This window comes from Dermochelys coriacea, chromosome 3 (assembly GCF_009764565.3).
Source record: "Dermochelys coriacea isolate rDerCor1 chromosome 3, rDerCor1.pri.v4, whole genome shotgun sequence".
In the NCBI taxonomy this organism is placed as follows: domain Eukaryota; kingdom Metazoa; phylum Chordata; order Testudines; family Dermochelyidae; genus Dermochelys; species Dermochelys coriacea.
Genome location: NC_050070.1, coordinates 144,797,245 through 144,810,142, shown reverse-complemented (window position 1 = coordinate 144,810,142; position 12,898 = coordinate 144,797,245). Strand labels below are relative to the sequence as shown.

General features: G+C 39.2%; 1 protein-coding gene across 7 annotated transcripts in view; it reads right to left on the bottom strand.

The window, feature by feature from the left end:
- Nucleotides 1–1,669: 1,669 nt before the first annotated feature.
- PRKD3 (protein kinase D3) overlaps nucleotides 1,670–12,898 on the bottom strand; it is an 80,309-nt gene continuing 69,080 nt past the window's right edge. For 5 of the 7 annotated variants that reach the window (XM_038394280.2, XM_043512279.1, XM_043512282.1 and 2 more), the window contains 5 exons: nucleotides 12,137–12,298; nucleotides 11,540–11,638; nucleotides 7,443–7,710; nucleotides 6,126–6,211; nucleotides 1,670–5,172 (listed from right to left, as the gene is read on the bottom strand). In XM_038394280.2, coding sequence (XP_038250208.1) covers nucleotides 4,999–5,172; nucleotides 6,126–6,211; nucleotides 7,443–7,710; nucleotides 11,540–11,638; nucleotides 12,137–12,298 — 789 coding nt within the window. In that variant the 3' untranslated portion in view covers nucleotides 1,670–4,998. The other 2 variants (XM_043512280.1, XR_006280466.1) reach the window with 2 other exon arrangements.

Sequence of the window (12,898 nt, the reverse complement as noted above, 5' to 3'; positions counted from 1 at the left end):
CGAAGTCTGGGCATTTTCTAGTTTTACATATCCAAGAAAATAAACTTTTCTTGTAATGAACCATGTCTCTATGCAACCAGGATTTATTTAACTGGTTTATGCACTGCCTTTGTACTGATGTACAAGCAGAGGAAGTGTACCATTGTTCTGGCCTGCTGCTTCCCTAGACAGCTTCTTTGTGCCTCCATCTTGGGTATGTACCTGTGGTTTTCTTGGAACCTGAGGCAGCATTGAAGGCCCAAAGATTTCTCCCCAGCTTAACTGCCACCCTCCATTACACCACGAACAGGCTGCCCTGACAAATCTATGGTGCTTATCTGTTGTGAGTAACTGGGCTACTGTAATTGACTAGAATGACTTGTATATGAGCTAATATCAAACTGAACAAATTTCAGCAGTTCCTATACAAGAAAGGTATACACAGTAAATGAGAGCAAACTGTTTGTTTCAGTGGATATTCATTTTTAATACTGTGCTTGTGAATGAAATACCTGTGAAATCAGGTTTTACTGTACTTATTTGTTGATGTACAGCCATGATCACCAACTACAGGAGTGCCTAACAGAGCATTTCATAAGGCCTGGGGCCTGCTTCAACACAACACTAACAGCTAATGCTAATGTAAACATAATACTACTGATTTCTTGTTTTTAAAGAGGTTGTTTCTATGTACAGTCTAAATATACATGAAGCAAGCAGAACTTAAACATAAATCAATCAACAGAGGTGACTTTAAAGCTTATTAAAATATATAGAAGCTGTTTGGCCTCCTCAAGATTGGGTGTAGGTTTACACGACCTCCTGTATAACAAGGTTAAGCACCACTGACCTAGTGGACAAAAAAGGTTAATTGCTACAGTCCCAGGAGTCTCACTTCTCCTTTCCTGGGAGAAACCTGACACACTTCTGTGGTTGGAATTTTCTCAGAGCAGATGGTCCACAGTGGAATGAAAATGTTGCCTTCTAAGGCATGCAGGTTGTGTCAACTTCAAGAAAGGGTTAGGTGAATAAAGCACTTTACCATAAATGGTTTCCATTATGCAGCCAATAAATAGTATTCTTTTGGCCATATTTTTCTACTGCTTGCTCATGCTCCATGTACTTTTAACAGTAAAGTTACATTCATGCTGCAATAGAATATACCTTGTTTATTCATAGAAACATTTTACTTTTCCCACTATTCTAGGGCTTACACTGTTACTGCCTATTCTGTAAGGATTTAAACACAAACAAAGGAATGACTAAGTGAACAAGAGGTAGCTGAACTAAGAGTTCTAGAAGGAGAAGTAAAATTGCACAACTTTGGCAACTGAGGTACTGTCAAGAAGATATCATACTTGACCTACATTAACATTGTTTGATGTAGTAAGACGTTTGGGGAATGTCCTGTGGATTCTAAATATGTATATTTGTTTAAAATCCAGCACTCCTTGTCAGTGATTCTCTGAATCCATTTTTAAGGAGTCAAATATTTTGAAAGATCGGAGGGGGATAAAAAGTAGTACAAAACATAAAAAGCAGCAGCAGCTGAGTAAAATGCTATTCCCACAGCTGTGCTCACATCAGTGATCCCAGCATACAAACATGTACATACACAGACAAGTTGTTTTCAAGGACATTTTAACACAAGGAAAGGAAGGGAATCCATATAAATGGACAACAACAAATCTGATAGGGAAATAAATTTTATTTTCAAGCTTAGAGGATATTTACAAAACAATGGGATGTATAAAAATATAAAAAAAGTACTTGACAGTGTCCTTTTGAGGCTACAAATTTTATTTGAGTTTTTTCTAGCATCAACATAGCACTATTTCTTGCATGAATGCAACTTCTTAATTCAAAACAGGTTAATGATTATGTAGCATTGGGTACAAATTCATCTGAAGCAACTGATTATTATAATTCCAGATTCTTAGTCAGTGACTTAAAACTTAAAATTTAATAAAAAAGGTTTTAGGCTTTCATTAAAAAAGTTAGAGTGCAAGCTGTGCAATTCATTTCATGGCTTGTAAAATGTGTGTGATAACTATCGAAGTAATACAAATGTTCCAGTTATTTTTCATCTTAAGCATCAAGCCACAACAGGGTGTGTATTGCTACAGTACTGGGCCATGCCATAGGCATTCTCAGGCTTGAAAGTATTTTACTTATCTTAATAGTGTATCAGTGATCCAGGAATGCACACACTTAATTTATTGCTATTGGAATATGGCTACTTAATTCTAAAATTAATTAGTTTTAAAATCATGAGTGAGGATTTTAAACATATCCTACTGCTATGGAATTCACGGTAGAAGAATTAGAGAAAAGGGCAACAAATTTGGAGCACACTTTTACTACTAATTTGAATAAGCTTGTTTCCAGTGCATGGGGTTGGGGGGGGAAGAATCCTCAACTACCTGCTTCCAACCCCACGAGTCCAAATGGCTTTAAAAGTTTGTGCTCCAAAACTCAGCAATGTAAAATCAAAGTTTGAAAGCCCAATCATGTCTGAAGGCCATAAGAGGCCTGGTGCCCAAATTTCAGAGGTGCTAAAGAAATGGTGGCAGCTAGAAGAGAGCATCACTTCCCTTTTAAAACCTGGCTGTGAAACTTTACAGGAAATTAGGCCAACACTAATCCAATGATTTCACAGGTGATCAGGCTACTTCAGAAATTAAAACTACCATTAAATTAGCCTACAAGGTGTTTCAATACTCTCTATGGAGGTTCCAATCCTGAAATCTCCCCTCAGTGAGGCTGCAAGGTTAAGAGGGCAGATTCTGCCTCCTACTACAATTCCTTTATACTCTTCCAGCACCACAAAAGGACAGAACAATCCCCTGGAGAATTCCCCAAATGCAGGAGTGGTGTGGGCAGCTCTATGTCAACCCCCTGCACAAATCTCAGAATAGAGGCGAGGCATGGCATGGCATGGCAAGAGTGTGTCGGGGTGGAATGGCCAGAAGGCTTTGACACTGGTGGCTGGAGGGATTCTGCCAAACGTTAGAGCAGTCCCAGGAGTAGGCCAGTATCCCAGAGGTGTAAAGGCAGCACCTTGTATTTCCCACTGGTGAAGGTATAGTACAGAATCTGGCCCTAAGGTTTTAGTTGCTAACAGCCTAGATACCTATAAAATGCAGCGGCTAGGCTAAAGGAAGGCAAGCAGGAAGAGAGTCAATTATGGGCCCTGTTCTTCCTTCAGATACACTTAGGCAGTTTCCACCAACTTCATTGCCAGTTCTTTTATGTATCCAAGAGCAGGTGACAACTCTGAAACAACCACATATTTTCATGATTTTCCATCAGTCCAGGCACAAAAGTCTACTCACCCACCATGATTTTGATAATTACAATTAAAAATATTTTAGTCAGCCTACAAAAAAATTATCTCACCTAGGAAAGTAAGGAGACCCCAAAGGCTTCAATTACCTTTGCAGCTGAAACCTACAGAATTTACATTTTAAAAAACCATAATAAGGACATTACCCAAAGCCAAGTTCCTATTAGCTATTTGGACCTACCTGGGATATGCAGAGTCTTGCATCAACTCCCAATAATACATGGCTGAAATTTCATCAGAAACTCATAAGTAATTGGAGGCCTCCATTTAATATAATGGGCATAAGGCTTTCTTCTTGAAACATGGCAGACTGCCGAAATATCTTCCTGCACCGTCATTTCAGAAGGAAACTTCTGCTTCCCTCTCCATTTGGCCACAGTTCTCAAGATGTGGCTGGGTATGTTTAAATGGAAGTTTCTGTTAAGAAGCTGAATTAAGAATTGGTTTAGAACTCCTAATTCAGTTTCAGAATCTGTAAAGTTTAGGAAGTGGGGAAAGGATGGAATTGCAGGTTAAAGACTGGAAGGCAAAAAGTGGTAGGCTGAAATAGGAGGCAATGCTTCTTCCTCCTGTTAGTTCATGACTCCAGCTGCCCTGTTGGCAACAATTTGTGGCGCTACAGCCCCTTTAACTCATGCTCAATTTTGATTTTTTTTAAACAGGATTCCTAATTTAGTTTGTTCAACAGAAAATGAGTATCGAGAGTTGCTATCAGGCCACAAACTACTGCAGACAGGCTGAACCTGGGGAACCTAAAATGAACATAAAATATGTTTTTAAAAGTTATTCAACAGTGGAAGGATATGCTACATAAAAGTGTGTATGCTATCTGTGCACTACGGTGGTTTTAAAGACAAAACGCCTTTGGTACACACCCAAGATGCATCCCAATCTTGCATATTAATAAACACCCTGTTGTGGTTTATTGCTCTATTGTAACAGACAATGTTGAGGGCTACCATAGCTTTTTGATGGTCAGTTAGCATTCAACAGAAATATGAAATCTGGTGTTACTATCTTATCTTCAAAGAAAGATCCTTCAATTGTACCAGGGCAAAGAAAGTCAAGCGTTCAACTGCTTAAACAGTGGCAAATGAGCATGTTCCTTTACCTTGATTGTTTTAGCATACCTGTCAAGTAACATTCAATCTTTTAAATTAGTCCTAATCCAGCAGTTTCTGTTGTGATTTGGTCAAGGTATACAGTCTTGATTTCTTTTTACAGCCTCTTTCCACAATGTACAAACTAGGAAAGTGGAGATGTATCTAAATACCAGAAAACAGTATTCTATGGCTTAGTAAATAAGGGACAGGGAAACCATAAAAAAATTGTTTCGTTATTGCATAGGCTACAAAAAAAAACACAGAAAACTCACACCATGCATTCAGTTTGTATGCATTACACCTCAGTAACATCATCTGTAACCATTCAGCTAGTGAAATGTTACCCAAGTTGCTTATCCCATTGCCAGATCACATTTCATAGTTCAAGAAATTAGAGATGAAGAAAAACTTGTTAGGTCGTTTTGCCCAGCCACCTGCCAGGGCAGGATTCTTCATGGTTTTGTAGACTGAATCATTTGAACAACACTCAGAGAAATATCTGTCCAGAAAAGTATCAACATCAGTTTCTATCTGAAGCACCTTTCCGTAATGAAGTTAGCACGGCGAATATTAAGGGTCTTCTTCCATATCATCTGGATTGGGGGCCATAATGAAATGTTTGGGGTACACAAGGTTGTGTTCATAAGCATGTTCTTCCCAGCGAGCATCGTCACTCTCATGGGTAATGTAACGCTCTCCAATGCGAGTTTCAAACTCTCTAAGGTCAAGCCAAGTCTGATAATCCTTTAAAAAAAATTAAGGCGAATGGTTTATGAAACCCATGGCAGCACAAAAGTCATAAAAATCAAGTTAGCAATTCAATACTTACACTTTAATATGACTAGGTGACTACAGTCAACAAGAAATAGTGCAAAAGCAAACAGGATTAGGTTCACCTGAAGGGGCTTGAGTTGAAATAAGTTAAATCCCTCTGATTTCAGTGAAAGTACTACATACAATTTATGAAAATGTAATGATTCCAAGACCGACATTTTTCAGATATATGTAAAAATGCTGTCCTTTCAGTTTAAATAATAATTCCATCAAATAATTGAGTGGGTTTTCCCTCAGAGTCCTCGTCTGTCTGTGTGCAAAATTGATATTATGTGGTTGTCAGAGATCAGAAAGTAAAAGGGACCCAAGTGAAAACTGAACCAACACTTTCCTTCTACAAGCACCCCTCACCTAATCTTGCCTCTTCTAAAATGAGTTATGGTATAAATTCTGCTTTCATTCTTTACTTGAGAATGAATAGCTTCTCACTCTGCCATGTATTTCAGGTAGAGTTGAGTGTTGATAATTGGCAATACTAAGGGAATGAACTCTCCACACCACTGCCAGATAGACAGTAAAGAGTAAAAGCTGAAAGACAGAAAAATTAACAGTATCGTAGAGAACAAGAGGGCAAGATAAGATTCTGAAGGGCAGGGGGAAGGAACACAAGGAGATGGGCAGAATCCCAGAGGTGGGAAGGGGAGATAGGAAAGACACGGTAGGTATGCATGGTCAATGAGGCTCAGTTCTCTCTCAGATTAATTCTAGTTGCCATCTTCATGGATGTCCATTGTAAGATATTTTCATAATGTTGCAGTAAAAATCTTTACAAAGCCTTCACACTACTTAATTCAAAATGTGATTCTCTTAAAGGACAGTTACACACAGCTTTTATAGAAAACAAGGTTGGCAATAGCTCTTACCTGTAGCCAGGGGTGACTAAGAGATTTGTCAACACTATAACGCTTTCTCATCTTCACTTGAAGCAAATTGTTTATTAAATCAATGGCTGAGGCGGGGGAAAAGCCACAAAACAAACAAATTATCAAAAATTCTACAGTATAAATACAAATCTGTCATCTCTAATGTAGTTTACATGCAACTTTGAAATTGAAGTGTTACCTAAAATATATACACAATGTAGATTATGTGAATCTTAGCCAAGCCAATGGTCTTTACAGTAAATTTTAACTCATGTTAGGAGAAAGCCAGAAAGGTATTGTTTTGTTTTTTTTTTTTTTTTAAAAAAAAAAACACTACTCAAAACCGAGTTTACTGATTTACTCCAAATTTAATTCATTGATTTCAAATTTACTGTTAAAAATAACGTACTCATGTGAGGGTAAAATCCTAGTCTGACTGAAGTCAATGGAAGCTTTACGAATATTGGTCCTAAATTAATAGGGGTAAAGTTTTCAAAATGACAAGGGTACTTAAGAACCTACATCTCATCAGAAATCAATGAGATTTAGGCACCTCAGCCACTTAGATACATTTTTCAAAAGAGCCTATCTTCTTTTTAAAGTGCTCTCTCTCTCTCTCAACAGTAAGTTCCCACCATTACACACTACTGTCAGACATCCCTCCAGGTCTTAAGTATATACACTACTTATTTTATTATCATCATGACTTTCACAGCTAGAGATGCTAAAACCCCAGGTCTGAACAACTTTGAAGCCTGCTAACATTTGGATCCAGATCTGAATATCTTCACTCACCCCTATTTCGTTATTGCACTGGATCAGACTGTTTGGATCCAGAATTCTAGTTATTTGCATGCCTATGTTTCAAGTGATCAGTCCCAACAGATAGCCATGCCAGATTTAACTTGTCATTAGCTTTCATGAAGAGTACACATCTTTACCTCCAGCCCACCACTTTCTACACCCAGCAGAAGTTACCTAAACCCACATTTGGTGAGTTTATACAATAAGCCATTATGTCAAGTTCTATCAACAGCTTTCTGAAATCTAGTTATATCTATTGGTTCTCCCTTTTCTCTAGACCAATTGTTAAATGTAATCCCACCTGACATGGTTTATCTTTCACAAATTCATGCTGATTCACACCTATTATGTTAGTCTTTACCAAACAGTCATTCAGCTGTCAATTTTCACATTCCTGTCTGAATCAAACTCATAATGCAATTCAAAAATACCTGAATTTCAAAGTGTTAATGTTTATAAAATGCTGTAAAAACCAAGATCTCAAAAAGCAAAAGCTCTCTTGAATTTCTTTACCTTCACTAGAAATTTCCTTCCAGGGGTTTGGTGGATACATAAATGCTGCATTTTGGATTTGGTCATTTATATCTTCATCCTCATTAAATGGGAATGTACCACTAAGGCTCACATAGACAATAACTCCCACTGACCACATATCCAGAGAGCGATTGTAACCTTTACTCCTGAGCACCTCAGGAGCAAGATAAGCAGGGGTTCCAACCACAGAGCGCCTGAAAGACTTCTCGCCTATGATGCGCGCAAAACCAAAGTCACACAGCTTCACCTGTAAATAAATACAGTACTGTTAACTGAAAAATCTCTGGTAGATCTCACAGAGGAGCAACTGTTCAAACAAAAAGTATGGTATCACGCCTCACACATTTGCCATCATTTAACTATTGCTTGCACTGGACAAATTGAAGCAAAAAGCAATTAGTCCTATTCCTTCAGTGATGTCTCCCTTTACATACTTGACTTTGGAAACTTACTAGCAAACTTGAGAAAAAACAGTTACTAACCTTTTCTGTAACTGTTGTTCTTTGAGATGTGTTGCACGTGTCCATTCTACTGCACATGTCTAGCCCACTTCAGGTATGTGCACACCCACTGCACCAGAATCAGAGATTTTTTCCTATAGTGGTACCTGTCAGGGCAACACATGCACCCTCTGCTTCCTCGTGATGGCATAAAGCTGCCCCACACCCCTTTGGCTCCTCCTTACCGGACAGACTCTGCTATAGAGGGGGTAGGGGAGGGTCATGGAATGGACACATACAAAACATCTAGAAGAACAACAGTTACAGAAGAGTTTTATACCTATTTTGTCTTCGAGCGATTGCACACGTCCATTTCACTTCAGGTGATTCACAAGCAGTTCTATCTGGAGGTGCATTTCGGAGTCTACCTGAAAAAGAACTGAAGGACTACTCGTCCAAACTAGGCGTCATTTCTGGAATGCTGAGATACAGAATAGTAAGTTGTAAAGGTGTGCGCCGATAACCAAGTCACCATCCTACAAATGTCTGTTATGGGCACTTGAGCTAGAAAAGCTACAGAAATTGCCTGAGATTTTGCTGAGTGTGCTACCACCCTGCTTGTCAGGGTTATTTTGGCAATGTCACAACACATACGGAAGAGGAAATCCATGATGAGATTCTCCGTGCTGAGAATAGAAGGGTCCCCCTCATCCTGTCTGAAACTGCTAAGAGCTGGGATGACAACCTAAACAATTTAGTTATGTCCAAGTAAAAACCTAACGCCCTTCTGACATCCAAAGTATGGAGTGTCTCTTCATCCTTATGAGATTGGGGCTTAGGAAAGGAAGTCGATAAATTATATCACTTGATTGAGGTGGAATTCTGATATTACTTTAGGCACAGATTTTGGATGTGCACATAACTTTGTCCTTATAAAAGACTGTGTAAGGAGGAGTACTTGTGGCACCTTAGAGACTAACAAATTTATTAGAGCATAAGCTTTCATGAGCTACAGCTCACTTGAGTACTCCTTTGAGTACCACAAGTACTCCTTTTCTTTTTGCGAATACAGACTAACATGGCTGCTACTCTGAAACCTGTGTAAGGAGGGTCAGCTACCAAGGCTTGTAATTCCCCCACTCTTCTCCCAGAGGTAATAGCTATCAAAAAGGCTACTTTCATGGATAGATGAAGTAAAGAGCAGGTTGCCATCAGTTCAAAGCGTGGACCCATCAACTTTGTTAACACCAGATTTGAGCCCTAAAGATATAGCCACCTGGGGATATAACCTGTCCAGACTCTTTAAGAACACTGGATTAGAGAATACTGAGTGGCCAGTGATTGGAAACTGGAGATAGCTCCCAGGTAAACCCAGATGGTACTAATGGATAGGCCTTGTTGTTTCAGGCAGAACAAGTAATCCAAGACATGGTGGAAAGAGGCCCAGACTGGAAAACTTCTTTCTGCTAGGACCATAAAGAAAATAATTTTCACTTGAACAGAAAGGTATATTGACTAGGTTTTCAGCTGTTCAGGAAGATGTTTTGTACATTCTCTGAACACACTGCCTCTTAAGGCATTAACTGTGGAGCATCCAATCCATGAGATGGAGAGCAGACAGGTTGTGATGCAGGGAGTTGACCGTGATCCTGCAAGATCAGGTTAGGTTCTGAAGGTAGTGTCAAAAGAGCCCTGATACAGAGGCTCTGCAGACTGGAGAAAAAAGTTACCTACCTTTCGTGACAGTTGTTCTTCAACATGTGTTGCTCATGTCCATTCCATTCCAGGTGTGTGTGTGCGCCCACGTGCCTGGTCATCGGAGATTTTTGCCTTAGCGGTATCTCTAGGGTCGGCAGTGGCCTCGATCTTTTGGAGGCGGCTGGCTCCTTCAAGACACATTGCCCATGCTTCTTCCTTGATACCAGGGAAGGGGAATAGCAGAGTCTCTGCAATGTACTGAGGGGCACTTCTGACAGAAGCAGAAGTACTTGATGTCCATCCCTTTGGTCCAAGGCTTGAAGTTTCTACAGATACGGGAACAGTCTGAGATGCGACCCTAACCGAGGCACTTTAGACTGCTGCAGTGAGGGTCATTTATCAGACTTCTTGCAGCCAATGCAAGCCTTAAAGCCCATGTACCAGGAGTTGGCACCCAGAACAAGCAGGAACTGACAATCTAAGCAAAACTAAGCTAAATAATAAAACTTTACTCTAAAGGTCTAATTATTGATGAGTACACTAACTATATACAAGAAAAATTCCCTGAAAAAGAGAATATTAGCAACCCCACCGATCATGGGTGTTTAGAAGGGACTGAAGAGGGTCAGGGGCGACTCTGCCCATTATATAATTGTGCAGCAGCATGAGGCAACAAAGGGCACATGCACCACCCTGATGGATACCGGTAAGGGAAAAATCTCCGACTCTGGCACACTTGGCTGGCACACACCTGAAGTAAAATGGACATGTGTAATCATTCAAAGAAGAACATCTATACTTATTGAATAAATAAGTACACAAAATACATAGATAATTCATAACAACCTCTTGCCACTAGATCCTTTTAATTTAACTGTGGTAAACTCTTCTAGAACTTAGTTGTACTAATACATCTTAAGTCTCTTGGACAGTTGCATTGCAATATCTGAATTTATATTTCAGAGAACAGAATATACTCTTTTGGTTTTAGATTAATAGATTCTAAGGCGAGAAGGAACCAACTAATCTGTTGGTTAGAACTCCTGTATAATACAGGCTACAGAATTTCACCCAGTTATCCCTCTAGGCCCAATGGCTTGTTTGACTAATGCATGCTTTCCAAAAAGGCATCCTGTGTTGATCTGAAGACTGCGAGAGATGGGGGTCTCCACCACATCCATTGGTAGTTTGTTCCAATGTTAATCAGCCTCATAGTTAAAGAAAATTGTGTCTTATTTCCTATTTGAATTTGTCTGGTTTAAACTTTTAACCATTAGTTCTTGCTATGCCTTTTACTGCTAGATTAGAGTCATTTAATAACTGGTATTTTCTTCTTGTGAAGGTACTTATACACTGTAATCAAGTCACCTCTTACTCCTCTAAGATATACCTGAAGCATGAAGATTTCAGTCATTAACTGATTAGGATCAGGAAGAAACTTCCCCTATGGCAAGATTATTCCACAGTTGTCCACTACAGGGTTTCTCGCACCTTCCTCTGAAGCTGCTGCTATGGGCCGCTGTCAGACACAGGACACTGACCTGAAGGATTCACTGATCTGATCCAGATTGGTAATTCCTATGTCTCTACCTGCTTGCTTTGGGAAAATGTATTCTACCAACACTCACTGAGGCAGTAGGAAAGTTGGAGGGGTCTTATTCTCTTTGAAGGAGTGAGCAGAGGCTACTACTTACTGAGAGGGACAGTAACCTTAGAGCAGGGAAAATAGAGGTGAAAAACTTCATCCTCAGTGTTCTAAGAGTTGAAAAAAATGTAATAAGGTAACAAAACAGGCAGCTCACATAATTCTAGTTATACTTTGGGTGAAAACATCAGTAACACTGTCCTATGACAGATCATTTTTAATCTCTAAATTCTACATTTCTTCTTTAGTAGAACTGTGATTTAGGATGAAACATTTGTTAAATTTTCACTCACCTGAGGGAATGGTTCTGCTGATGCTAGTAGTACATTTTCTGGTTTTAAATCACAGTGCACAATATTCTTGAAGTGTAAATTCCTCAAAGCAACAAGTATCTACAAAAGAAGGAAAGGTTTTTCAAAATGATTAGGACTGTAAGTGTCTAAGCACCGAAGATCAGACACAAAGTCGTACAATAATTTAGAACTGTACAGACTTCTACAATTTTGCTGTGCTTTCACATTGTGCAAGTGCTATTTTTTTTTCCTGATCAAAATCACAATTATTGTTAATTTTGTTTGGGGAAGGGCAGTTTTTGAATATTTTTATACCACACATGCACCTTTATGAAAACTTAATTTGAGGTGTCTCCTTTAAAACATAACAAATTACACCTCTAGGGAAAAAATGTGAAAACTATCACTCAGGATGAGAGTCTGAATTCTCATCAGTTCAACTTCCATTAAATACAAAGTCTACTGTTAAAGCTTTGTCTTCTTTAAATAATGATTGAATCTAGGCAATACCTTGGCCTAAATTCTACTCGCACCAGTTTAAGAAACCAAAATCTGGCCCCTTTTCTTCATAGAAGCAAACAGAGATGGAATACCAACCTGGGTGACCATGAACTTAGTGATTCGTTCTGGTAGCCGACTTTTCTCACTAGAAAGAATCATCTCCAGCATATCTCCATGCAACTTTTCCATCACAACAAACACCCGTTCTGGGGTTTCAAACATACATTCCAGGTTTACAATCCCAGGGTGGTGCAAATTCTAGAGAGTTACAAAATTCACATGAAGAACAAAAGAGATACCGCATTGATTTAACAGTTGGAAAATTACACTTATCCTGAGCTACAAAATCAAAAAGCATATATAAATGGAGAATTAGGGATTAGAAACAAAGGGTATAAGCAGAAGGCATTTCAAGGTGGCAAGATTTAACAAATGAAATGTGCCAATTGCCAGTATTAGGATTACTTTTGTCTTGAAAAGGAAACTATATCTGAAGTGGACAATTTTGTACATGATACAATCAGACAGGAATATAAAGGAAAAGAGCAAACGTTTGTATGAATTGATGGGCAAGTCACGCAATCAACAGAACAGAAGTCACATGAATTTCAGCTGCTGCCTGCTGCTTCAGGGAGGCCCCAGGAAGCCTAAGTATATCTTCTCCCTTGGTCCGTGCTGGCAGTAAGTAGACAGCTGCCAACAATAAGCAGACAACTCTGTTACCAGCTGCTCACAGACTCCCTGTCTTTCAGAGCCCCCTCTAACAGCTGGGCTCAGATTTCAAGGATTCGGTCTTATGCCCAGCTCAGTAAAGCACTTAAGCACATGTCATAAAAAAAAAAAAATCACAGAAATAAT